A 27,518-nucleotide genomic window follows, 5' to 3' on the forward strand; every position below is an offset into this window, starting at 1 on the left:
TTCTTGAGGACAATGATAGACGTCTGGAAGCAAGAGAAGACCAAGTACTGAGCAAGGGAGACATTGAATATGGTTATGAACACTGGCATCAGGAGCAGGTCTTGATGACCCGGCCGTATAGATCCGTTCTGGTCCAGCTAGTGCCCTTTCCTGCACCCTTGCCTTGCCATGCATGCCATTATAAAGCATGCCATTTTAGGATAGGGCCTACTGTAGTTAGTAAAATATTACAGAAGTTTTATGAAAACACAAGGGGAAAGGTATGCACCCTGTCGTCACTTGACTCAGGTTAAGTTTTAAACCTCAATGTACAGGCCCAGTATGTTGACTTATGGAGGTACAGTATTGTGGGTCAAATGATAATTTACAACATTTACTCCAGAATTCCAGAATAGTATGATCATGACAAAGAGCATACAAAGAGTTGTCTTCACAAGCACACTTACACACATTAAAATCATATGTTCATTTACTGTATCTTGTATATCCAAAACCATTATAAAACATAGCGTGTATAGCACATTAAAAGCATCCAATAAAACTGCTTCAAGACAAATAATCTTCATAGACAGAACATCAAATTATGCACACTGGGTTCATTGTGTGGAACACATTATTCCAACCAGTTCCTTTCCCCTCCATCAGGCGCCCCGCATGGCCAGGGGGTGGCAGTTTAGAGATCAAGATTACTGCATGTTTTTTGTGAGGGTACCTACCCTAGGGGACACAGGGAGAACATCAGGGCCGGTTCAAAGGGGGGGAAAGGGCCCTTGAGTGTGTGTGTGTGCGTGTGTGCGTGTGTGCGTGTGTGTGTGTGTGTGTGTGTGTGTGTGTGTGTGTGTATATATATATATACATATATATATATATATATATATATATATACAGCTCCTTTAAGCTGTGTATATAAGTATATATAAGTATACATATACTGTATGGCCAAACTAGTGTAATGAAGTAATTGTTAATTGTATTAACTGTCCTGCGTCAAACTGTGAATATCAGTGGTCAAAGGACAGCAGTGAAGCAAGACTTTTATTGCAGTCAATGTAATGAAGTTTGTACGGGCGATCATCGACAGATTAATATATACTGCATAAACAATATAAAAGCAGAATTATCAAAAGGACAAAGGACACTGTACTTTAATCATATGCAATAAAAGTCCTTTGACTGCTGATGTGGACAGTCAATCAATAAAAATGAACAATTACTTGATTACAGTATTCCATAATAAGTTTGTTTTGGCCTTGCATGAACTTTATGCGCCTCACTAAGACGCTGGACAGACTCACAATTCATACACAGTATCTTCTTTCTTTTTTACAGTGTACACAATGGTATGTGTATAGTTCTCCAGCTGAGGTGATTGCTATTGTGTTTTTCTCTATGTCATAATTGTTGTATATGTTTTGTCCGATATGTATTTTGCAGTTATATTAAGAGGTTGTCATGTTGTCAATACTGCACTATCCAAGTAATATTTCAGAATAAAGAGCTGTAGAAATAATATGCATTTTTGTCTCCACCAGGCCGAAGGCATGGGGAGAGAGTATGTTTGTCTCCACCAGGCCGAAGGCATGGGGAGAGAGTATGTTTTGCACTCCGTCCGTGTGTGTGTGCGTCCGTCCGTCCTTCCTTCCTTCCGTCCGTCTGTTACCAGCTAATCTCCGGCACCGTTGGCCCGATCCAAACTTTGCACACACACTCTCTGGATGCCAACGACGAACCTCTGCCCCAAATATTCCTCAACTGCCTGTTATAGCGCCACCATGAGGCCGATTTAGGCAAAACACATTTCTGTAGATTACTCGTACACATTTTATCCATACATCACACAATTCGGTATACACTATCTCCATAGTCATGTGATCAACACAGATGTTACGACCCGGCATAGGGGTCACCAGGTGTAACACAAAAGTGGTCTCCCTCCTACCTAGTTCCCAAATGTAACCAGCCAACACCAGTTGAAAAGCCAAAGTACAATGGTTTATTACATAAGTTACAGTGACATCAAAATACATGGGATAAATTACCTCAGGGTGGGCACCTGTACAGAACATTACTACACTAAAAGACAAACCTATGCTTACATACACAAAACAAACACAGGTATCTTACCTAACATCAACTAAAGAAACACATTAACAAGGAAACCAAAGGAAAGGACACCCACCCCTACATTACCGGGGGTAAACCATGTTGACAGTAAAACGTCCTAAAATACTGGTAATGGCTAGCTAAAAGCACTCAAACACCAGACTGGTGTTGTTGGGAGACTGGCATGGAGGAAGACCTCTGAAGGTCTGATGGTAGGCAGCTTAATACTCCAGACCAGGAAGCCAGGAGCCAATCACCTGTGAGGTTCCACCACTCAGCCAGTCACACTCAGCAACCACTCATTCACCATTCACACAAGCTGGTAATCACTCAGTCACTCACTCAGTCACACCCACACCAAGAGGGAAGAAACCTACACATATGACCCATGGTCATATAACACCTCCCCCCTTAAGATCAAACATTTCTCCTAAAAAATATACATCAATAAATATAAAATGTTTGATTATCACAGAACAAACAAAATGTAGACATTTCTCCACAATGGACTTAGTGTGAATATGCTCGAACACTTCACAAAAACATCACAAATGAAACCAATTCAATTCAGTACGTCAAGATATATTTAAAATACCCCTTCCCATGTGTGAATTATTCTAATCAGGCAAACTGAACACCATGTTAAGAGCATATACTCACATACCACCAATGAGGGAAAAAAAAACATTTCCATTTCCCTCTGGCCTGTATACCTGCACCCCTTCCTCCACACCTCAGCAACTAGTACTTGGAAGCAAATTAAGAGGAGGGAAAAAGAACCCAGGAAGTACATGGCCCAAGACAAAGAAAATGTTAACCCTCTCACACATGAATTAAGATTTGACGAGAAGTCACAAACCAATTCATTTTTATTACAAACACACAAAACATGTGATATTCTCTTCCTTCCTCCTAACGTCTCTATCGAGACCTCACTCAAAGTAACCCCTTCCTCCTATCGTCTCTATCGAGACCTCACTCAAAGTAACCCCTTCCTCCTATATCGAGACCTCACTCAAAGTAACCCCTTCCTCCTATCGTCTCTATCGAGACCTCACTCAAAGTAACCCCTTCCTCCTATCGTCTCTATCGAGACCTCACTCAAAGTAACCCCTTCCTCCTATCGTCTCTATCGAGACCTCACTCAAAGTAACCCCTTCCTCCTATCGTCTCTATCGAGACCTCACTCAAAGTAACCCCTTCCTCCTATCGTCTCTATCGAGACCTCACTCAAAGTAACCCCTTCCTCCTATCGTCTCTATCGAGACCTCTTCCTATCTCCACTGAGATTCCCTCTCTCCTAGTGTCTCCACTGAGACCTCTTTCCCTGCTCCTATTCCTCACCCGAATAGCTAAAGCATTGAATCACAAAATGTCTCTATTCATCACCCGAATAGCTAACACATTTAATCACAAAACAGTTTAAAACACCCTATATCGAAAGCACATTTTGTTGTGTGGTAAATGCCTTGCCAACTAACAACGAAAACCCAAACTACATTCAACTTTTGGTACACAACATAAGGTTATAAAATAACCTGTCACACTTTCAGAGCTAGTTTGAATTACACACCAACGGACCAAGAACGAGGTATAAAACACCACTTTGTTTAACTAACCTCTACGGTTGTATGCACAACCACTACATGTACCTGAGTCCAACATAGGACAACTTGAAAAAAAAAACCAAAAAAACGCTACGAGGTTTGACTGCTGCTGTGGGTGCCAGCCTCCGGAGTTTGCACACACCACAACACGGCCAAATAACATTTCCCTGCATTTCTTATCCACCCTCGTCCGTATAAGGTTATGGATTACTGAAATACGAACGATCGCAGCACCACTGCATCATATCAAAATTAGTGCGCTACCAGCACAACTGAACGGAGGGCAAAAGCAGCTATATGACTCGACTTTCTGCACCATTATTTAGTATCACAAGCTCCTCACGGGTTAAGCCAATCTTCCCGTGGCAGCAACACATTCAACATAAACGTTGAAAAGCAGAATCCACTCTCACCCTCTCTGCAGCAAACGGGGCCAAGGCAATCTCTGGGTGGTGGCCTTAGAGCAGGAGCACCGCGCTCCGGACCGGCATTTCTCTCCCATGGCTGGGTCATCCCATCAGGCCGGGGAGCAGGCGTCGCAGCCGGCGCCCTAGCGGGACTCACCCCCCAAAGGGTTATTCCTAGTTCCCCAGAACACCCCCAGCCTTTTTCGGCAGGCCAGCACTCCTGGCGGCACCCAGGGAAGAAACTTCAGCCTCCGCTTCATCCTCCCCCCCTATCCAACCAGTTGCACTGACCGTCCGTCTCTCAGATGCCCCACTCAGAAAGCCACATCGAACTAACAGCTCCGCCACCAACCTTGTCTATTTCGCCTCCCAGCAGCCCCCCCACAGAGATTCTAAGAAATTTGGCAATCTAACAGCTTTTAGTTTGTCCAAATCACCTACACTAAACTAACCAAACTTAAGGTGCAAAAAATACGAGCAACATACCTACCACTGCAACTCCAGCCGATCACAGACAGGACCGAAAAAAAAGAAATCATGTTAATGCCAATTATGTTACTTTCTTTTTAACGAATGCAGCTTAACCAAACGTCACCAAAAAAAAGTCACCATATTGCAGTATGGCTCAGTTTTAGCAACAACCAAACCAGAGAGACCAAATTTAACACAGTACAAGCTAAACTATTTTGAAAAAAAAAAAAACTTTTGGTAAAGAAAAAAGAAATCCCAATATTAACGGGTTCACTTTTAACGACCAAAAGAACGGACGAGCCCCCAATTATGTTACGACCCGGCCTAGGGGTCACCAGGTGTAACACAAAAGTGGTCTCCCTCCTACCTAGTTCCCAAATGTAACCAGCCAACACCAGTTGAAAAGCCAAAGTACAATGGTTTATTACATAAGTTACAGTGACATCAAAATACATGGGATAAATTACCTCAGGGTGGGCACCTGTACAGAACATTACTACACTAAAAGACAAACCTATGCTTACATACACAAAACAAACACAGGTATCTTACCTAACATCAACTAAAGAAACACATTAACAAGGAAACCAAAGGAAAGGACACCCACCCCTACATTACCGGGGGTAAACCATGTTGACAGTAAAACGTCCTAAAATACTGGTAATGGCTAGCTAAAAGCACTCAAACACCAGACTGGTGTTGTTGGGAGACTGGCATGGAGGAAGACCTCTGAAGGTCTGATGGTAGGCAGCTTAATACTCCAGACCAGGAAGCCAGGAGCCAATCACCTGTGAGGTTCCACCACTCAGCCAGTCACACTCAGCAACCACTCATTCACCATTCACACAAGCTGGTAATCACTCAGTCACTCACTCAGTCACACCCACACCAAGAGGGAAGAAACCTACACATATGACCCATGGTCATATAACAACAGATCTGCACCATTTCCCATCTTCCTTCCTGATTGGCTAAGATTCGCTTCCAAAGCTCACATGATTGGTCCGTTTCGAACAAAATGCCACAAATCACAAACACAGTGTGCAATTTCCGTGAAATTATACACGCACATTTCCACTAGGCTGAGGACGACATGACACAATTTATTTTCCAAACCAGCCTCATGGTGGCGCTATAACAGGGCAATTCCTGTTTTTACCTATAACTGCATCGATCTGTGTACAACTTTGTATGCGCACTCTCTAGAGGCCATGGAAAAACATTTTCCCTGCATCCCTCCACATCTGCCGGTTATAGCGCCACCATGAGGCCGATTTCTGCAAAACACATTGTTTATATTAGTCGCACAGATTTCATCCAAATCTCATGCAAATCGGTATACATGATCTCTGTAGTCATGTGATCAAGACGAGTCTGTTTGATTTCTCAGATTCTACACTGATTGGCTAAGATTGCCTTCCAAAGTCTTCAGGAGTGGCCCGTTTTGTACAAAATGCTGCACATGTCCTGCTCATCCATAATTCTATCCTCAGAGATGCTATGAGTGATCTGGCTCTGCATTTCCTCAACAAAATGAAGAAAATTGTTGCAAAAAACAAACAAACATGTTTATATCACTCCTAAACATTTTGCCAAACATCACACACACTCCTATCCTCCTGGTGGAGACCTGTGCCCAGAAGGGCACTTTTTCTAGTTTATTTTCTTTTCCCTTTTTACCTCCTTTATGATGAATTCCTGTTCTGTTCTTTGGCTATATGTAGAAGTGTATATTTGTACGTCTATAAATGTTTTGATGAATTGAACAAGGTGGACAAGAGGGTCGTCCACTCACAGTTAACAGTCTTTGTATTGAGTTGTGCTTGAAATGTACTGTAATTCTGCAAACTGTTAATAAATACTTCAATCAATCAATCAATGGGAGGCTGCTCTGCTCTCGTGCTGTTGTTTTCACTGCTGCTAGCGGTAGACTTAAGATGTGGAGGCATCAGAGACACCAGCAGCACTGACCTCTCCTAGCTCTTTAGCTCAACTGACTTCACTGCGAGAGCTGACCTTGAACATGTCTTTCTGTTGAAAACCCACAGTGCTGCATGACATCCTGATAGATCTACATGGCAGCAGTGTGGTGAATTTGACCATAGTCAGACCAAACCTCCGCAACCTTTCAGTGGGAGATCCATTTCAGGAGCTGAAATACATGAGGAACCTGAGCAAATTCACTTTAATGGACTGGTCTATAAAGTGCTCACTTTTCAGCTCTGTGACCCACCTGGAATGTTCTGCAGTCAGCAGCTGACACGATATTCATTGTCAATAGACTTCTCCTATGACTATCCATTTGTGGTTGATGTGCCGGATTTGAACACATCTTCTAACCTTAGAAATCTTGTACTTACAAACACTAATAGTGGTTTCACCCGGCATGTGTGGCCAGTTATTCACCTTCCTTATGAATATTGATCTGATTTGGAAGTATTAAGGGTCAATAATCAAGGGTTTGACATTGTTTTTCTTTCTTGGAAAGCTACTCAGTTTGCCAAATCTCCATGTTGTCGACTTGTCCTACAGCAAGTTGTTTGGAACTATTGAGAGTGCATCAATCAGACGAGACAACTCATTCTACGAAAGAATAATCTATTTGATCTTCATGCTCTTGTCCGTGGCATCCACGGTGTTAACCGTTTAGAGTCTCTGGACCTCAGTGCCAAATGATTCACATTGAAGAAGAAACCCTCTTGGCCCTCGAACATCATACACGTTTCTCTGAGTGATAATCCATTAGGCAACAATGTGTTCCATCACCTTTCTCCATACTCAACTTGTCAGTGACTGGGATAGACAGTCTCAGCCAAAATACACTTGGGTCTCTGAATGATCTGAAAACCACTTTTTTAATGAATAAAATGTAATTTTGTTCAATCTGTATAGTAGCCATAGAGTAGGCCTATGTCAATATAACATACAATTGGGGTGGTTGCATTTAGTCTCCCTGCTCTTCTATTGAGACATTTAGATCGTGTCAAAGTTCATGTTGTCTCATAGAGTATAGACACACGATCTGACACACATTCTGACGTCTGACCTGATGGTAAAGATTCCGTTTCAAATCCGGGGTAGAAAAGGAAAGTTACAGTGCAGTAAGGTCATACGAAGCTGCGACCACTGGGTGGCAGCATAGAGCTATAGAGGTCCTCCTTCCCACAGTCACCTTTGTTTCTGGTTCAGAAACTTTTTCCACGCCAAGGACCCCCAAATTGACACTAATTAGCCCGCGGACCCCCATTTGAAAAGATATGCCAGGGACCCCCATAAAAGAAGATTTGTTACGGCTCTAGCAGTGATTCTCAACCCGTTTAATTTCAAGGACCCCCAGTTTGACATATTACTCAACAGCTAGACCCCCATTTAATGGCATTTCTCTGGGACCCCAATTTATATTGTAAAATTAATGTTAATGTAACTCTGAGAGTGTACAAATGGAACCAAATGGTACACTCTCAGAGTTACAGACCCATAAGCGTCCATTTGGTTCCTAACTATCATTTAGCTGGGGATCCCCTGGAACTCCCTCAATGATCACTGGGGGTCCCCGGACCCCACTTGGGGGTTAATGGCCGCAAGGTTACCCTATGGGTCACCCACATGGGCGCGGGTCTGAGGGTCAGATGACAGCATGTCAAATTCACTAGGCTTACTCAATAGTGGGTAAAACAAAACGAAAACAGCAAACAAATAGGCCTAGCAGCTACAGCATTTGTACAAAAAAACAATGCAGTTAATCGAAAGTGAAACTTACATGATCTATGGCCCATTTCTCGTGAATCAAAACTTAATGCAGTCCTTCCCTTGTGTTCCGGTGATCTAACCAGAATTGTCCCATGTTTACTTTCGACTACTAATTAGCCTCGGAAACCCAGACGTTTTTATTTCCAGGAAGACCTGTGCATGGTCTTTCATCTTCAGGACATTTGATCTGGTAAGACGTCACATTAATAGGTTCATTATATAGGCTGCTTGGATGTTTTAGTTTTTTTAGTTTTATTTATTCACACAATAAAAACTGTATATAAAAGGTAACATCAATAAAAGAGAAAAAAATATGGATGCTTAATGAAATTATTAAACTTAATGCTTAAGCATTAAAACATGATTAACATGTTAAGCATTAAAACATGCTTAAACATTAAAACAAAACAAAATGCTTAGCATTTAAACAACAAAGATGCATATTTGCACCTATGCTAAACTCGAGTCGCATCACCACCGGACAAAAGTGCTTCTTGGACTCGCCCATGTTCTCCTGTAGTGTGTAGACCCTATGCACAGTAGATCTGCTGTATATTCAGCACCAAGGAGAGCGCTGTTACCAATAGACAATCTGGTCCATCGTCCTTTGCTGCCCTTGCTGGACCTTATACTCGGAAGTTACTCAACTTTTCTCTACTGTCTTTCAGTACTAGTAACCTGTAGCCACAACAAAAATAATTTGCCTACTTTTACTTATCCTTGGCTTCAAGGCAAGCACACTGTATGGCTGGCTGTAAGCTTGGAGTAGTGACCAACTGACCGATCCCCACGAACGATACATTTTAGTAAGGTGTTGGATTTCCACACTTCACAGGGGTGTGGGTGGGTGGGTCTGTGGCTGTGCACACAACGCTAGTGGTGAAATATGTGTTTCTGTTTTATAATGTTAATTTAGATTTGTTTGTTTAGTTAAGTTGACTAAGTTGTTACTGTTATTGTATAGTCGTAGGCCTATATGTAGAGCCACACACCACACCCATTATTGTGCCTCTGCATATTGGGTCATATTTATTATGTTCAGGTTCAGGTTCAGGTTCAGGTTTATTTGTCATATGTATAAATACAAGTATAAATACAATGAAAATCATTTTGCTCAGAGCATTCTCAGTCTTATAACACAGGACATAGACAAACATCTATAGTGCAAAGAAAAATACAAAAACACAGACAAAGTGCAAGTGGGTGACAAAACAGTGCAATACAGTTAAAGGTCAGCTGTTCAGCAGCCTGACTGTCTGGGGGAAGAAGCTGTTGCTGAGACGGGTGGTGCGAGATTTGATGCTCTGGTAGCGTTTTTTGGAAGGGAGTTGTTTGAACAGGGTATTTGCGGGATGGCTGGTGTCTTTGATGATGTTGTGGGCTTTTTTCATACAACGAGTGTTGTAGATGTTGTGGAGACTGGGTAGTTCTGTGTTACCGATGATTTTAGCTGCTGTTTTAACGGTCCTCTGCAACCTGTTGCGGTCCTGAGCGGTCGTGTTACCGTACCACACTGTGATACAGCCAGTTAAGACACTTTCAATTATACAGCGATAAAAGTTCACTAGTCCTTTTGTACTTAGGCCAAACTTTTGAAGGCGCCTCAGAAAGTACAGTCGCTGCTGCGCCTTCTTGAGGATGTACTCGGTGTTAAGTGACCATGTGAATGTGTCTGTGATGTGTAGCCTATGCCCAGGAATTTAAAGTTATCAACTATGTCGACAGATGACCCTTTGATGGAAATGGGGGTATGGATACCTTTGGACTTCCTGAAGTCTACAATGATTTCTTTGGTCTTATTGGTGTTAAGTGAGAGGTTGTTGCTATCGCACCATAGAGTTAGATCTTCTATCTCCCTCCTATAGGCCCTCTCATCACCGTCGGTTATTAAACCGATCACTGTGGTATCATCCGCAAATTTAATTACGCTGTTATTCCCACATCTGGCGACACAATCAAACGTAAACAAGCTGTACAACAGAGTACTGAGGCAGCAGCCTTGGGGCGCACCGGTTCTGGTGAGAACTGTGGATGAGCATCTCTCTCCTATGATTTTCTGACAGGCAGGCCCCAGTGTGTACGCATAGGAGTCCTATGCGTACACACTGGGGCCTGCCTGTCAGAAAATCAAATAGCCAATTACAGATGGAGCTGCCCACACCAAGGCCACTGAGTTTCAACACTAATTTAGATGGTACAATAGTGTTGAATGCGGAACTGTAATCTATGAACAGTAGTCTGACATAAGAGTTTTTCTTTTCAAGGTGTACCAGGCCAGTGTGTAAAGCAAGAGAGATCGCGTCGTCCACAGATCTATTTGAACAGTAAGCAAACTGTAATGGATCAATGTTAGCAGGGATGATGCTCTTGATATAAAAAATAACCAATTTCTCCAGGCATTTCATGAGAACAGAAGTCAAAGCAACAGGTCGGTATGTCCTCCACTTTTTAAACAAGCACATCGATCAGCAATAGTGATGTTTATCAAATATCTGATTCTAAATTGGTGTATTTTATTTTAATTTAAAGTAGCCTATATGCTCTTAAGAAGTATATCGTGCAAAAAAAAAGAGAAAAAGAAAAAGATGGTTTGGATTCCTGCAAACGCAGTTAAATCGAAAGTGAAACTTATGCTAAAGTTTTGATTTCTCCTGAATCAACCCTCCCTCACATCCCCCAGTGGAGAAAAATTAAACAAAGCACCTGAACCATATGACAGATCTGACGGATTGATGCTTTCAACTTTGTGTTCCTGCTTCCTGCTCCTAACTCACATTAAGCCGGTATAGTATAGTCTGATCTTCAGGCCAGGGTATGCCTGTTTTATTGGTCTTTTTTCTTATATAACTTTGATGTTCAGGTTGTACTAATAATGGACTATAATTTGTCTTCGTTCACAGTAATCACAGACATTCTGGTCAAGTCGAAGAAGAAGAAAGCCACGATGAAGAAGAGCACTTCCTCCACTGAGTCCACTCCCTCCAGCACCTCCAAAACCAAGCAGACCAATCATGATAACGTAAGTGGACACTGGACAGTAGCTCTGGTCCATAGCGTTTTTACTGCTCTTGCTGCCAAATGCGACGGCATTAGAGCTATGGACGAGAGCTAAGTGGACAGATATATATACGCCGATGAAGACGCGGCGACGCCTTGTTATGTTTGATAACTGATTACAAAATTATGTAAGATAAGATAACCAACGGAGCCTAATGTAAAGTATAAATGATGTGAACATGCACGGCACATCATTATCAGACTTAATTTTATCCTTCAACTTCTTGTTTATGCCCCAAAATGACTGGATAGGTTTTGTAGCAATTGCAGAACTATACGTTACATAGCCTATTAGATGTATACTTTACCTTTATGTTTTTTTTCCTTTTGGACATTTGGGGGGGCAATTTATTCAATTTAACATTCGAGGTGCCCACTCTTCCTTTGTGCCCACCAAGTGGCAGCATAGAGCAGGCTGTAGTCTGAAGCATACCGGAATTTCCAGAAACCAATTAAGACTTCCGGAAAGTCTTCTGGAACTGGTTGACTTAATAAGCTATGTAAATGCTTGTTTCAACCCGTCCGTCAGTTAGATTTTCTTGCAATTAAAAAATACATAGAGCAGGTCATACATAGAGAAGCAACATACATAGAGCAGGTCATACATAGAGCAGCAACATACATAGAGCAGGTCATACATAGAGCAGCAACATACATAGAGCAGGTCATACATAGAGCAGCAACATACATAGAGCAGGTCATACATAGAGCAGCAACATACATAGAGCAGGTCATACATAGAGCAGCAACATACATAGAGCAGGTCATACATAGAGCAGCAACATACATGCAGGTCTCCCGACTTTTACTTTTTGGATTTGATACGATACGATTTTTGGAAAAGTATTTAAAAATATATTCGCCGGTGTCCCGCTCTGCCGATATGGGAGATGTTCCATATGGGGCTAGCCAAGCCATCAAAATAACAGTGTTATGGCTAAATGCAAGTTCAACAGTAAATCACGTGAGAAAGGTGAATACACAATGGGGATAAAACCATCCACAATTTCCACAAATCTCCCAATGCAGTATACTGTATCATGTTTATTTTCATAGAAAGTTTTGGCTTAAGTTTAATTCTAGGTGTTGTTAAAATTGTCTTTAAAAGGTGTTAAATGTAACCTCCTGGTCCCTGTAGAAACCCTCCTTGCTGCAGCAACATTTTGAGGACACAGTGCGTCCCTGCATTGACCTCATTGATTCTCTTCGCTCCCTGGGTGTGGACAAGGACCTGTCGCTTCCAGCTATCGCTGTGATTGGAGACCAAAGCTCCGGGAAGAGTTCTGTGTTGGAGGCGCTGTCCGGAGTGGCTTTACCAAGAGGAAGTGGTAAGACCTACAAGACATGATTGATATCGCTTTATATGAACCTGAAATGGCACCGTTAAACAACTTTTAGCCCTGAGCCGGTTGCTATGCAACAGATTTCTGAGTTTCCATCGCATCGCGATTGAAATATAAACATTTCTCACACTAACATTAGCCTTTTCTTACAATGGCGGTCTGTGAGCGGGGAAAACAGAAGTACGGTTTGATTGATTGATTGAATATTTTATTAGACAATAAGAAAAAATGCAAACAGCACGTCAGGCATGTTTACACAAATCCTCTCATACTGTACCTGGCACAAACTCTTTTTGGATTGGGGTCCATGACATAAAAAAAATCAGACCAGTCTGAAGCGAGTGGTGCAACAGCACCCCCTATTGGTACTCTAAACGGACATAGTCACAGTCACATAGGTTAGGACATTGGGACAAAACTGTTCCTTGGAGTGGTTGCACCACTCAAAAAAAGAAGACATATTTTAGTGAAGCGGTGGGTGTGTCAATAGGCTAACATTGTAGCAAGATATTCCGTGCCCAAAGGCCATTTACTGTAGTCCTTTTCCTTTACAGGTATAGTGACAAGGTGCCCTCTTGAGTTAAAGATGAGAAAAACAATGAAAGGAGACCAGTGGCAAGGGAGCATAAGCTACAATGTTCAAGGCGGTAGGTTTGATTTTATTCCATAATAAACTGAAAGAGGATATTGCAACAAAAATAATGAATGCTGAATTATGTTTCTCTCAACTCTTTCTCCTCTTTTTACTGTGTTTGAAATGTACAATGTGTTTTTGTATGCTGTCTTTTCATGTCTTCTTATGTCAGTTTTGTTTAGTGTTCAATGTCCGGGGACTACGGATGAAAATTAGCATCTCTATCCAGTGTATTTACGCTACATTTTTATGTAATGTTCATTAATACACTCTGTCCCGTCCAAATAAACCAATAAAGTAAAGTGAATTATCTTCATTTAGAAGGGAGAACAGGTGGCAACACTTCTCTTCTATGGGGATACATTATGCTCATTACTCAGCTATGATGTCTAATATTTTATTACAACAAAACAAAAGCAGTAACTTGTCATAGTTCAATAAATCCCTCTATGTGCCCAACGATGAGTTTCATTGTTTGAACATAACACCTTTTGATTTCTACTAGGCATGATGTCCGTTAGTGAAATCATCGATGATCCTTCACAAGTGGAGCAGCTTATTAAGCGAGGTGAAAATAACGGATATCGTAGACATTGTTTTTAATTCCGTGAATGGAAGATGCGCCAAACACGACAAAGCCCATCTGCATGCATGCTCAGGTTTGTTTTTGTTTTGTTCCAATTCCAGCTCAGGATGAAATGGCAGGAGTTGGAGTGGGGATAAGTGAAGATCTCATCAGTCTGGAGATCGCCTCTCCTGATGTCCCAGACCTCACTCTCATAGACCTGCCTGGCATTGCCAGGGTGGCTGTACAGGGACAGCCAGTAGATATTGGGGACCAGGTAAAGCCGCTTCTGTGTTGAACAAGCGATCTCTAGAGTCTGTGCTGCTCCCCCTCGTCCACTGCCATGCTAACTGAAATCTTAAAACTCTTTTATCTCGGATTCATTTCCCAGGTGAGGTTTTTGATCAAAACGGCTTCACGGCTCATTACTAAAGCGTCGCTGTCTTGCGGTTACAACATTAACGTTGTTAAAGTGCTCAGCAAGTTTAATTTCATTAGATGGTGAGATATCTTCATTCTCCATGAAGTCATGAGTGTGAAGATGCGCAGAAAATTCATTGAACAATCCAGCCAACATTGACCGACTGAATTAACAACCTCGCCTTTCTTAAAGGACCACTTCACCACTTTTCAACTTCTCTTCCTATAATTGGTCCTAACTAATGTTCATGATAAAATACCACCATTTTTTTCTACTCAGTCTGTGTCTCATAGGAAGGCTGTGGGCCGTTCAGAAACCCGCCCACCAGTGACATCATCGATGGTGAATCCAAGCTAATAGAAACGGCAGGCTGTCTTTTCCTGAAAAGTTGCAATGCAAAAGTTGAAGCCATCGTTCTCACGATAATACAAATCTAAATATATTTTAAAACAAATCTTGTTTAAAAGAAAATCTGCCTAATGATGATGTCACTGGTGAACGGGTGTCCGAACTGCCCAAAGCCCTCCTATGAGACACAGACTGAGTAGGAAAAAATGGTGGTGTTTTATCATGAACATTAGTGAGGACCAATTATATGAAGAGATGTTGAAAAGTGGTGAAGTGGTCCTTTAATAGAGCCCCTATACTAGTGAAGCTAAAACAAAAATGTAAAATTAAATGTGTCTGAAATTTTTATGATGTGTTTCAGATCAAGAGATTGATACAGAAAGTCATCGCTAAACAACAAACAATTTGTTTGGTGGTGGTTCCGTGTAATGTTGACATTGCAACTACTGAGGCATTGAAGATGGCACAGGAGGTGGACGGCGACGGAGAGAGGACTTTAGGTAATATGACGTTATTTAAAATGTCAACTTGATGTACGTAGCTCTCCTGTTACTAGGTTAACACAGTACATGTCTCTCTTGTCGTCTCTACATGCATGCACACACGCAGGTATCCTCACCAAGCCGGACCTGCTTGACAGAGGCACAGAGCAGACGGCGGTGGACATTGTTCATAACAAAGTCATCCCCCTCAAGAAGGGCTACATGATCGTAAGGTGCAGGGGCCAGCAGGAGATCGTGGACCAGGTGCCACTGAGGGAAGTCACCAGGAGAGAGAAGGTCTTCTTCAAAGAACATGCACACTTTAGGTGTGGACCCAACTGTATACATAGATGGTCAAGAGTACTGTCAAGGAAATTAGGAATACACTAAGCAATGTTATTCATTTTATGTTATTAATTTGAGAAACTCAAAGCTGTGTTAATTCTTCCTGTGCAAATCCTGTTTCTGTGTATGGGGGTCAGCTGTGTTGACATTTGACTTGTGGTTCTTGGGATGGGCTGAGAGAAGTGTCGTATATCCGTTGAGGCTTGTTTGTGACGGCACTATAAAGCTGCTGGTCTTTGAGTCAGTATGTGGTGTTCCATTGTAATGCACTAAGCAATGTTATTCATTTTATGTTATTAATTTGAGAAATTCTAAGCTGTGTTAATTCTTCCTGTGCAAATCCTGTTTCTGTGTATGGGGGTCAGCTGTGTTGACATTTGACTTGTGGTTCTTGGGATGGGCTGAGAAGTGTGGTATATCCGTTGAGGCTTGTTTGTGGCTCTTCTCCTCTTGCCTATTTTTTAGCACTAGGTGGCCTGAACATGACCTGAACTTCTCACAATGACACATTTTGGTTGGTTTACATATTAAACACAGAACCTGAGACGAGCCAAACTGCCAACGCAACAAACCCATCCCTAATTCATTCAATCATCCAAATTAATTCATTATTATTAATGGTGACCCATGACGGTTGTAAATATGATCAGTGTGTATGCTTGCTACTCTCTGATGTATAAGTCATATTCATAAGTCTCTGAATAAGATATCCAAACAGCTATCAGTGTTTTTCTTGTTCCCCATTCTCACCAAACAGCACACTGTATGATGATGGTCAAGCCAGCATTCCAAAACTGGCTGAGAAATTAACCCTTGAGCTGGTGAACCATATCGAGGTGCAAATTGTTCAATGTCCTTCATTTCAAAATTTACATTAAGTACCTGATCACGGAAATTGTTTATGGGCCATTTCATACTATAGTACTGCATCATTTAAGCAATCTTCTTGTTCGTTCCCATTTTCAGAGATCCTTGCCTGCATTGGAGAAAGAGATTGAAATGAAACTCTCAGAAACGCAACGCGAGATAGAGAGATGTGGAAGTGGGCCCCCCTCTGATCCAGCAGAGAGAATGCAATTCCTCTTTGATGTGAGTATCATTATTGTTACTCTCATGACCGTGTCTTTGGGGTAACACTGAACCCAGTAACTGTGTGGTTCGATGTAATACAAATTAAAACAACTTATGGTCAAGACTACCTGGTAACAATGGACCTGAGTGATTTTACATAATACAATATAAATGTATAAAATAAATGACTAACTTTTATCCTATGTACTTGCCCCTTCTCCTCCTATGTTTTAGAGAGTGATGGCATTTACTCAAAATGCCATTAGCCTGACTAAAGGGGAGGAAGTCAAATGTGGAGACAATCCCAATGTCTTTGCTAGTCTCAGAGAAGAGTTTGGGAAATGGAGTAAATACATAGACCAATCTGGAATAAATTGTAAGTACATTGATCCATCTACTGTAGCTACAATATGCAGTGACAAAAAATACCCCAAATTATTAAACTAATACATTCCCATTATAAGATCTACTACAACCTACATATAGTTTATGCTCCGAATCTCTTATCCACATATCTATTAATATTGAAGTTAACAGAAAGATTGAAAGTGAAGTGGCTGCTTATGAGAAGCAGTACCGTGGAAAGGAATTGCCTGGGTTCATCAACTACAAGACCTTTGAGACCATGGTGCAGGCGCAAATCAAACTTCTGGAGGAGCCTGCTGTTCAGAAGCTCAGGGACATCGCAGGTAACGCTATGTGTTTGGTGTCATCTAAATTTAATAAATAATTTAATATCTTCAGTTTCTTTATCACCGTTATGTTTTCTATTTGCTTTCTAGATTTTGTGAAGAAAGTGTTGAGTCAGCTTGCTCAGTTGAGCTTTGTTGGATTTCCTAACCTCATCAAAGTTGCAAAGGTATCCGTCACAAATTCTTATGCACTATTGTGATTATAAAATGCAGTTTATTATCACTTTACTATTATTAAATTGCCATTTGCTTTGCTATCCAGGCAAAGATTGAAGGCATCAAGCAGCAGAAAGAGCCCGTTGCAGAATCCACGCTGAGGACCCAGTTCAAGATGGAGATGATCATTTACACCCAGGACAGGACATACAGCAATGCCTTAAAGAAGAGAAAACTGAACCACTCCACTCAGATTATAATCCAAACGGGACTCGAGCCGGAGGCCACCCTGTCAGAGCTGATGTTTCACCTGAAATCCTATTACCAAGTAAATCTTGCATCTTTAGCCCAGAGAAAATTATATATTATTAACCCATTTATACGATACCTGAGGTCGATTCTAAAAATGTCTTCTAAATGGATCCGAATACTGCAATGTTAGTTATGCATGGATTACAGTATATCTGCTACAGAAGCATTACACTGTTGTCAGATAAAATGGCCACCAATGTAATCAAAAAAGTCAACCAAAGAAGATTCCTGTACAGGATCTCCTCACTGGTCAACAAAAACACCTTGAAGACCCTAACAGGAGCCCTCGTACAAGGTTTCTTCGACTATGCATGCACCTCTTGGTGCCACAGCACCTCAAAGGCCCTTAAAACAAGGCTCCAGAAATGTACTGTAATTCTCCAAACTGTTAATAAATATTTCAATCAATCAATCAATCAATCAATCAGGGACAGCAACTATCTAAAATCCTCAGGGTTAGTTCCATATATATAGTGATTCTCAACCTCGTCTGGCTGACTTGTCTTTTAGTTCTACTGAATCTCTTCTCCACTACTCCCTCCCTAACATTTAGTCTAGTTTTCATTTGTTGACGAAATGATCAATATATTTAGCCTTAGTCATCATAGCTTACGGTAGTTTTTCTTTAGTTTTCACCAGTGAAAAAAAGGTAGTCGTCAAACATTTTTTGGTCATAGTTTATGTCAACGAAATTAACACTGGAACAAAGTGACCTTTATTTTTTCTTCTTCTCTAGATTGCCAGCCAGCGTCTGGCAGACCAGATTCCTCTGGTGATTCGCTTCTACGTCCTGGAGGAGGCTGCCTCTCAGCTGCAGAGGGACATGCTGCAGATGTTGCAGGACAAGGACAAGACGGAGTTCCTGTTGCGCGAGGACTCTGGCATCAATGACCGAAGAACCGCACTGCAGAATCGCACGAAGCGCCTGATGCAGGCTCGCACTCGCTTGGTGGAGTTCTAATATCTCTACAGAAACTCTGAAGTTTCTGTTAACCAAATGTTGCACCTTTGTATTCCCTAATTTGGGGAAAGTTACTATAGGTTAAGTTTCTGCAAAAAAAAAAAAATAGGCAAGAAATGGGTCAAATCTTAGGTTGGTATATGTTGTGTTTACCTTATAGTAACCTCTGTTCTTTTTATCCAATAGGATTGGGGAGCAGAGCCTAATCATGATGATCGGCCTAAGTGGCTCGCACCTGGGCCCGGGTGTCGACGCCCTATAAATGCCTGCTTCCCCAGTCCTTCCCCAGTTCTGTTCTTTTCATTTGCCTCCTGCACCGTTTCCACCATGCACACTTTTCAACATTTCTGTTAATACATACAACACGCACACACATACATTTCACTCATGTCATGCATACACGCACTACACCACTGAATACTGATCTCCACACTTCATCTGTTTATTCCTGATTCATCTTTGATTACTTATTTTTGGTTAATCAATAAATTCTATTTGTTAAACTGCGTCTCCCCTGTTTTTTGTTGTGTACCTTGGCACCCCCTAGGCCAGGTGCATAACACTCTTTGTAGATTTGGCCGTGAGCTTGTAAGTTAAAACTTTTATGCTATAACAAATACTTTAGATGAGGATTAACTAAAGGACCCCAGACCCTACTTTGAGAACCACTGTTATTTTGGTTTCAGTGTGTACTGTTGCATTTCCATGTGATTGTTTTTGTGCTTTTGTTAACCATGAAGCTCTTTAAAAAAACAAGTGCCGTGCTATACAACAAAGCTTAAATATATTGGTATTGCTATCAAATCAAGGAAAACTTTGAGTGAGTGGTTGGTTAAATATGATAATCTAGGGTCATTGTTAATACTATGTGATAGTCTGTAGTGTAGTAGTATACAAATATATAATTTATAAACCCTTTATATAAAGTAGATCTGTATGAACGCATAATGATGGTTCTGTGATTGGGTTTCCTCTCCGCATGTTTTGTGTTGTGCTTTCTGATTTACCTGATGGTTATATACATTAGATAATTTTGTAATTATAATTTGTTAACAAACCAAAACATAAAAAAACATTTTCATTACGTTTGGGCTGTTCATGTTAAGTTTCTGTTTTCCTACCCTGAAGGATTTCAATAAAACCCTTGGAAAAAGGTGTGAAATGCTTTATGTATGGTGGTTCTTGGGATTTGAAGAGGGGAGTTCCATGACAGTTTCCACTGACTTTTGAACAACGGATACAGTTTTCTGTAAGACATCACTCTATAAGCCATATGTCCAAAACTGGTGGGTCAAACTGAACCAATGTCAATTTGAAGCTATGATTCCATGCTTTCAAAAATTTTAAAAAATCCAATGGCGGTCCATCAGTCAAATCTGGTCACAAATGTGTTCAGCAGTTATGATGATGGATTAAGGAAAAAAACTGTTACAAGATTCAATAATCAAAGAATTTATTCACCAGATAGCAGTAGTAACACTTTCAACTAATGTGTAATAAATCTTCTTGAAGGTATGTCTGGAGCGTACTTAAGTACATATGAAAGGAACCATATCAAATACCAAAACACAAGGTAAATTTCTATAGCAAAATAACTGAAGCTTGAATTGTAACAATAGTAACATTGTAACATCATAAACTGAGTGTACAGGCTACAGCTGGCCAACTGTGGCATTTTACTGAACTTGGATAATGGTCTCTTCCTGTAAACAATAAAATAAAAACTATTTGCATAGGTCTTATCGTTGCAGTCGTACAGAAAGATTGCATCTCCATATTTCAATAGCCGATCTACAAGCTTGTAGATACACACTTTACTATATTTTAATAAAATAACTGGGAAAATGGTTAAGTACTATTATGTAACCTTTTTTATGAATAGAATGTCTAATCTGTATGGTACAGTATGTTAATACAATATATAACTTATACAATTGGAGTGGTTGCATTTGTCTCCCTGCTCTTCTATAGAGATATTTAGATAGTGTCAAAAGGTCATGTCTAACCTATAGACAGTAGACACAGGATCTTACAAGAATGTTGACCTGATGGTCAATACATTATGAGCAAGCAGGCAGGCTCTATAGCTCAATGGTAAAAACAAATTCAGCACTTCAGTGCAGGAAACTGGGGTTCACATCTGGGGTAGAGGAATGTTACAGTACAGTCTGTCTGTGTTTTATAAAACATCCAACCAATGAAACGTATTAACAAAAGCTTGTGACTTAATAATAACTACACATATTCTTATTTCCCCATTTCCTGAAAATTAACAGTTTTGGAATCCCGACAGCGATAATGAGAGAACAACAACGTGGGTTAGGTCCCCCCCTGCTAGAAGCCCACCAGGTAGCTTTGGGCCTGCGTCAGGCGCTTGAGGCGGCTCTGCAGAGAGGCTCTCTTGCTGGCGATGTCGATGTCTTCCTTAAGCAGGAACTCCACGTTCTCCTTGTCCTGCAACATCTGCAGCATCTGCATCTGCATCTGAGAGGCGCACTCCTGCAGCATGAAGAAGCGGATCACCATAGGGATCTGGTCCGACAGGCGCTGCCTGGCAATCTGGAGGGTGCAGACCAGAAGACAAGTGGACAGTGAGTGATATGATGCCAATGATCAGAGACACTCCAGTGCATATGGCCTTTCTCTCTGATTTGTTTGACGTATTACGGACCTCTAGACGGAAAATTGCTAACTTAAAACTTACATAAAAATAAGACTTGAGGTGCAACATCATCTCTTGCAGGGTGGCATGCTTATCAGAGGAGTAAATTGTGGTCCTTCTCTCTAAACTCAGAAGGTTGATTTTGGCGGTACCAATTTGTCCAAAAGGAAAAGCTTTGGGCACTTCAAGATCTGATTCCTCTTTAATCTCTTCCTTCTTCATTTGGTCCAAACTTTGACTGTAGGTTCTGTCCTGTGTGTAAACGATCATCTCCATTTTGAACTGGGTCCTGATGGTGGACTCTGCCATGGTCTGCCTCTCCTGCTTGATGGCTTCAATCTTTGCCTGGAAAACAAACCAACATAAAAGGATACAGGGGGAAACAGTGACAAAAACGTAGCAACTATCACATATAATAATATAAAGCATACCATTTATTATTATTATCTGTTTTGTTGTTCAATGCTTACCTTGGCTGTCTTTATCAGATGAGGAAATCCAACAAAGCTATCATGAGCCAGCTGGATGAACACCTTCCGAACAGCATCTAGAGGTCATAACAACATTCCAACAGATCAGCTTTTAATTCCCAACACAGTACTTTGTATAGAAAGAAAGTCTACATTCAGACAGAGATTCATGTGCATTGTACTTGGTGGGTTGATGGACACGGGGGAGCCTGGGAGGCCAGTTGAACTAGCGAAGGAACTCGTCCAACTGTGTAAACTGGTTTCATGAATCATGAGTATTAATAATAGTGCTATACCTCCTATATCCTTAAGTCTCTTGACTGCTGGTTCCTCCATCTTTTTGATCTGGTCCTTCACCATCACCTCAAAGGTTTTGAAGTTGATGAACCCGGGCAGTTCTCTTCCACGGTACTTATTTTCATATTCAGCCACCTCTCTCTCAATGAACTCGTGAACTGTAACATATTGATAATTTTGACATGCATTTAAATGTCTTGTTCATATGTCTGTCCAGATCTTTGTGGGCAGAGCCAAACCAGCACTAACACACTCACAGTCCTCTCCTGAGTGGTCCAGGTGCTGCTGCCACTTCTGAAACTCTCTTCTGAGCATGGGGAAGACATTGAGCTCTTCACACATTTTAGCTCCTCCCCTTTAGTCAGACTGATGGCGTCCTGACTGAACGCTGTCACTTTCTGGAAAACAAATTAAAACCAGTTCAGATGTATTCTATGTGTATAAACTATACATTGTATTTACAGACAGGTGTCTTTGAACACATTTGAAAGAAATTTAAATTATACATTATTTACAATTCTTTTTCTCTTTCTACCAATTAAGTTACTATGCCAACTGCTGACTCCTACAATTTGTGATGTCAAGGCTGGGAGGACGGTGCACATGCAGGGGTACAGTTCACTAGTGGTGAATGATGGGTGGGAGATCTCCCTCTCGGCTCTGCTTCTAACCCAGTTGTGTTTGTTAGAGCGCCCGGCCAAGACTGATTTGAACCCCTAGTCTCCATGGTGGTGGGGGCAGGAACTTTACCTCTGCGCCACCCGGACGCCCCTAAATAATATATCTAAATTCTGTGGCATTTGTAAAAATCTCCAGATATACTGTACACAAAGAATATTAAGGTGGAAGAATCTGCAGATCAGAGCCAGTGGAGTGTCAGGGTTGCATCACATGAAGGCGCTCACATTGATGAGGAAGGCAAGTCTCTCTGAAGGGTCAATTGGGGGTCCGGTGCCACATCTCTCCAGCTCTGCGCGGGTCTGTGCCAACTTCTCCTCGATTTGCTCCTCAAGTCGAGGCAGGGATTTCTGAGACAACAACAAATGGGACAGCAACGGTCAACTTCCAAGACCTAAATACAGTGTATGCAGTATACAAAAATGCAAGTTTAATGTGTGTACAGTATGCTGTGATTATTAGTCAATTTATGTATCAAAACGTTGCAGGGAATTAATGAGAAGGATTCACTTGAATATGATTCACGAGTTCCAGGGTGAGTTTCTCAGCCAGTTTAGGAATGGTGGCATAGCCCTCATCATAAAGACAGCTATTGAAAGAAACAATGGGGAAGTTACTGATCACATACGGTACCACGATCTGTACAGCAAGAACTTTAAAACAGGTAGGGTAAGAATATTATGTTACTGTCAGGCAGAAACCTTGTATCTCCATGTTTCAACTGTTTTTTCTCCATCATACAACAGCGTAGTTGATCTACAAGCTTGCGTTTTGAGCTTGTAGTTCAGCTATTTTTGGCAATTAAAAAACTAAAACTAAAGAAGAGCTTGTGACTAAATACAAACTACATTGGCATTTACCGGAAGTGCGCGTGTTCTTTGAAAAAGTCCCTCTCTCTCTCCGAGGCCTCCTTCAGAGACACTCTCTCTGTGATTTCCTTTTGACCCCGACACCTGAATCAGAATCAGAATGGACTTCATTATCACATCACAGGGTTTACACGTGCTTGTATTTATTTAATTTTTTCAGAATGAAAGAAATAAGAGGGAGTGTGTGGCATGGAGAAACACTAGAGCAAAAAGAAACAAGGAGAAATCTAAAATATCTACATGACATTATAATATGAATGTACTGTACAGTAGTCTGTGCTGTCACAATCCAGTTCATACAGTATGCATTGCACATGCATAGGTTAGACATAAGGTGCATACACATATCAGCAGGTATGATATTAGACATTAAGGTGCAAAGAGAGAATCAGCGCATTGTCACCTGACGATCATGTAGCCCTTCGTCAAGGGGAAGACCTCGTTATGAACAATGTCCACTGCTGTCTCCTCTGTGCCTTTGTCAACTAAGTCAGGTTTGGTGAGGATGCCTGTATACCCAGAGTGTAAGGGAGAGAGGTGCAAATGTCTACTGTATGTCTTTCCTAAAACACAACAAAACCTAAGACACAAAGAAGCATTTCATCAAATTTGAGCAGCACAACCCACTTATTATTTACCTAAAGTTCTTTGGCCATCAGGGTCTACTTCCTTTGCCATCTGCAACGCCTCGGTCGTTGCTATATCCACGTTGCACGGAACAACTACCAAGTTAATGGTTTCTTGTTTATTGATGAACGTCCTTATCAGTCTCTTTATCTGAAAATAAACATCCAAGTTGTGTCATTTTGATGAACCTGTCTTAGTATTTCAAATCAGCTATGATCTAAAGGGCCACTTATTTCGACCTATCTATATAATTGGACCTCAGTAATGCTCATTATATCATGGCACCGTTTCTGTCTGCACACACAGGTGCAGTACTTAGTTCAGACTAGTCATTGGTCCGACAAACAACAACCTACCTCAAACCCCAAACTAACCATAACCGCAAGCATGGGAGCAGCGGATCCCATGTCTCAGCGGAGGGCTGTGGACAGTTCAGAATCCTGCCTACCAGACAGTGACATCATCGGCAGCCAGGTTTGCTCATTTCAAACAAGATTTCAAACTTTTATCTTTATTTATATTAACGTAAGAAAGATGGCTTCTATTTCAGTGTGCTAACTTTCCAGGAAGATAAAGGCTGTAGTTTATTTTCTTTTTTTCTCCCCGATTCTGAACTGTCCGCACAGTTCAATTGTCACTTTTCTAAACACTCAAAAGCAATGTTGAAATGTGTTATTATGTGTATAATGAGTGAAAACCAATTATATGAAGATAAGGTTGAAAATGGTTGAAATGCTCAAATATGTCACAAATAAATGACCTTCGATCTTAACCACTTAAACCTTATACACATACTTTGTTGACCGGAGTCCTCAGTAGCACCCGTTTCGAATGCCATCAATGCATTGAAAGCATTCATGTTTAGCCAGAGCATTGCATGCTCTCAGTAGCCGTCTACTGTCCTACCAAGATCTCAGTAGGCTGCATTCTGTGAGTTGATCACGGCTACTGTTTTGACAGCGACGACGCGCGTTGTCAACTGACTTACGTGGCCGGTTAAGACTGATATGAGGTTAGGGGACTTACGTGGCCGGTTAAGACTGACGTTAGGCTTAGGTAGGGTTAGTAATGTCGGAATATAACGTTTCGCGCTGGTGACAGTTGCGGTAGATCAGTAGACAGCTACTGAGAGCATACGCTCTAATTAAACGTGATTTTGTCCCTTTCAATGCATTGATGGCATTCGAATCTGCCTGTTTCGTGAGTAATCAATTAACCTACTGTACATGAGCAAGATTAAGTTGAGTATTAAGTCGAGTAGTAAAATATTGGTTTCTGTAATGGAAATTACATTTTTATTCCTATATAATTATATATTATTACATTTGTAGGCATTTAGTTGTAATTACCGGTATTCATTCTCTCACTGTGGAAATCTCTAAATTTCCACAACCGTTTCGATATATTTTCGGTTATTTGCCCAGCAGCCCTAAGGTAGCAGTAAGCTGAGCTGCAGTAGCATACCTGGTCCCCGATGTTCTCAGGCTGTCCCTTCACAGCCACCCTGGCAATGCCAGGCAGGTCTATGAGAGTGAGGTCTGGAACATCAGGAGAGATGATCAACAGACTGATGAGATCTTCACTGATCCCCACTCCAACTCCTGCTATCTCATCCTGGGCTAATGGAGATATAATATGGTACAACATCATGATGAATCCATTAAGACCTGAGTCTGATTCTACAAATGTCTTCTAAATCCTAACAGTTTTCTGAAAAATGTAAGTGGTGTTCAAACGTTTTCAAGTCAAGGACCCCATATGTATTTGGCCTCCGACCCCCCATCTCAAATTATTTTGTTCCATGGACACCAAGAAGCAAAGATTGGAGTTAAAAATGTTTAAAGCGCAAATAACATGCATTTTAAAACTGCTTTTAATATTTAATATCATATTGACTATGTCCCTCAAAGTTGCTTTTTAGCTCAACCTAAAAAGAGATGGATGGTTTCAGGGTTGTATTAAATGGTAAAAGAACAACAATGAAAAATGCAAGACAATTAGGGATTGGAACATCTCAATCCAAAGTGAGCCCACCTTCACGGATTTTATTCTCCACATCTGTGGGGTCTTCTAGCTCGTACTCGTGGTCCTGGTAACTGATCTTTCCAAACCACTTATCTCCCTCACGCCCTCTCTTCATCTTCAGCTCAAGAGGACATCTTGTCACAATACCTTAGTGGGAAAGAGTTAAGAGGTGGGAAAAAGAGGTCAAATCACCCATTTTAACCTTCACCTTAATGTCACTTACACAATATCAGTGTAGTGACATCAGTTGTGCGTGTGTTGTGTGTCAACACACGGAGATGACATGTCAGGATCACACACACACACACACGCACACGCACACACACGCGACACAGTTTTGGTATGAAATGAAGTCAATGAACATACATAATAGCCTATAATAATTAGCATCGCTTTGCCTAAAACACTGAATTATGAAAAGGACCGCCCATTAATGCATGTGCGTGCATGTGGGGGCGTGCGTGCGGCTATGTTCTCCTCTCCTGCGTTGATTGATTGATTGAAATATTTATTAACAGTTTGCAGAATTACAGTACATTTCAAGCACAAACTCAATACAAAGGCTGTTAACTGTGAGTGGACGACCCAATTAAGCATTACACTTGTTTACAATAGGGTCCACCATGTTCAATTCATCAAAAAAATGCATGGTTTAGTTAAAAAGTTCTGTAGCCTGCAATTTATTTTTGAGCTTATTTCTAGTGCAAAAATAAATATTGTAAAAGAGTTTTACCACTTCCTCTTGGTAAAGCCACTCCGGACAGCGCCTCCAACACAGAACTCTTCCCGGAGCTTTGGTCTCCAATCACGGCGATAGCTGGAAGCGCCAGGTCCTTGTCCACACCCAGGGAGCGAAGAGAATCAATGAGGTCAATGCAGGGACGCACATTCTCCTCGAAATGTTCGTTTAGATTATTCATGATTTACCGTTTATTGGTTAACAAAGGATGATGGCTATTATTAAAACACCTACAAATTGATTGTCCGTCGCATGCACGATAGGCGATACGGATACTAGCAATAACGGACAGGCAGTCGGTACTCTGAGTCGGTATAGGGGCTGTTTAAGCTACCACTGTACAGGGATGCTTACTGGAACTCCTTCTTAGCATATTTTAAGTTTCACTTTCGTTTCTCTGGATGAAAGTTTCAATAGCACCCAGCC

General features: G+C 41.2%; 3 protein-coding genes across 3 annotated transcripts in view; 1 reads left to right on the forward strand and 2 right to left on the reverse strand.

Annotated features, from left to right (window-relative positions):
• Positions 1–8,421, reverse strand: part of LOC306930283 (lysophosphatidic acid receptor 6-like) — a 60,718-nt gene extending 52,297 nt beyond the window's left edge. Inside the window, exon 1 of the mRNA XM_079511155.1 lies at positions 8,349–8,421. The gene's annotated coding sequence lies outside the window, so the exon portion shown is untranslated. The remainder of the gene's footprint in view (positions 1–8,348) is intronic.
• A 2,601-nt stretch (positions 8,422–11,022) lies between these two features.
• On the forward strand, positions 11,023–18,843 carry LOC306930276 (interferon-induced GTP-binding protein Mx3-like). The gene is made up of 15 exons (XM_079511145.1): positions 11,023–11,121; positions 11,239–11,357; positions 12,534–12,723; positions 13,293–13,385; positions 13,878–13,940; positions 14,060–14,214; positions 15,068–15,206; positions 15,316–15,514; positions 16,291–16,369; positions 16,500–16,622; positions 16,839–16,980; positions 17,135–17,293; positions 17,387–17,463; positions 17,559–17,780; positions 18,501–18,843. Exons 2-15 carry the CDS (start codon positions 11,283–11,285, stop codon positions 18,723–18,725), a joined length of 1,941 nt encoding a protein of 646 aa, XP_079367271.1. The 5' UTR covers positions 11,023–11,121; positions 11,239–11,282; the 3' UTR covers positions 18,726–18,843.
• A 1,345-nt stretch (positions 18,844–20,188) lies between these two features.
• Positions 20,189–27,406, reverse strand: LOC306930277 (interferon-induced GTP-binding protein Mx3-like). The gene is given in 14 exon segments (XM_079511146.1): positions 20,189–21,284; positions 21,430–21,732; positions 21,858–21,934; positions 22,154–22,312; positions 22,412–22,495; positions 22,498–22,552; positions 23,060–23,182; positions 23,343–23,421; positions 23,693–23,785; positions 24,105–24,210; positions 24,340–24,478; positions 25,793–25,947; positions 26,363–26,500; positions 27,087–27,406. Coding segments are annotated over 14 exon segments (1,923 nt in total). The 5' UTR covers positions 27,274–27,406; the 3' UTR covers positions 20,189–21,059.
• Between the last annotated feature and the right edge of the window lie 112 nt (positions 27,407–27,518).

The sequence above is a fragment of the Electrona antarctica genome (genome assembly GCF_951216825.1).
Source record: "Electrona antarctica genome assembly, chromosome: 9".
Classification (NCBI taxonomy): Eukaryota; Metazoa; Chordata; class Actinopteri; order Myctophiformes; family Myctophidae; genus Electrona; species Electrona antarctica.

What these genes read in the sequence shown, in the direction of transcription:
- LOC306930276 (XM_079511145.1), top strand. Translation starts at nt 11,283, where the DNA reads ATGAAGAAGAGCACTTCCTCCACTGAGTCCACTCCCTCCAGCACCTCC. An exon ending in GGAGCAGCTTATTAAGCGAG is followed by an intron (nt 13,941 to 14,059) that starts GTGAAAATAACG and finishes TTCCAATTCCAG; the next exon opens with CTCAGGATGAAATGGCAGGA. An exon ending in ACCTGAAATCCTATTACCAA is followed by an intron (nt 17,781 to 18,500) that starts GTAAATCTTGCA and finishes CTTCTTCTCTAG; the next exon opens with ATTGCCAGCCAGCGTCTGGC.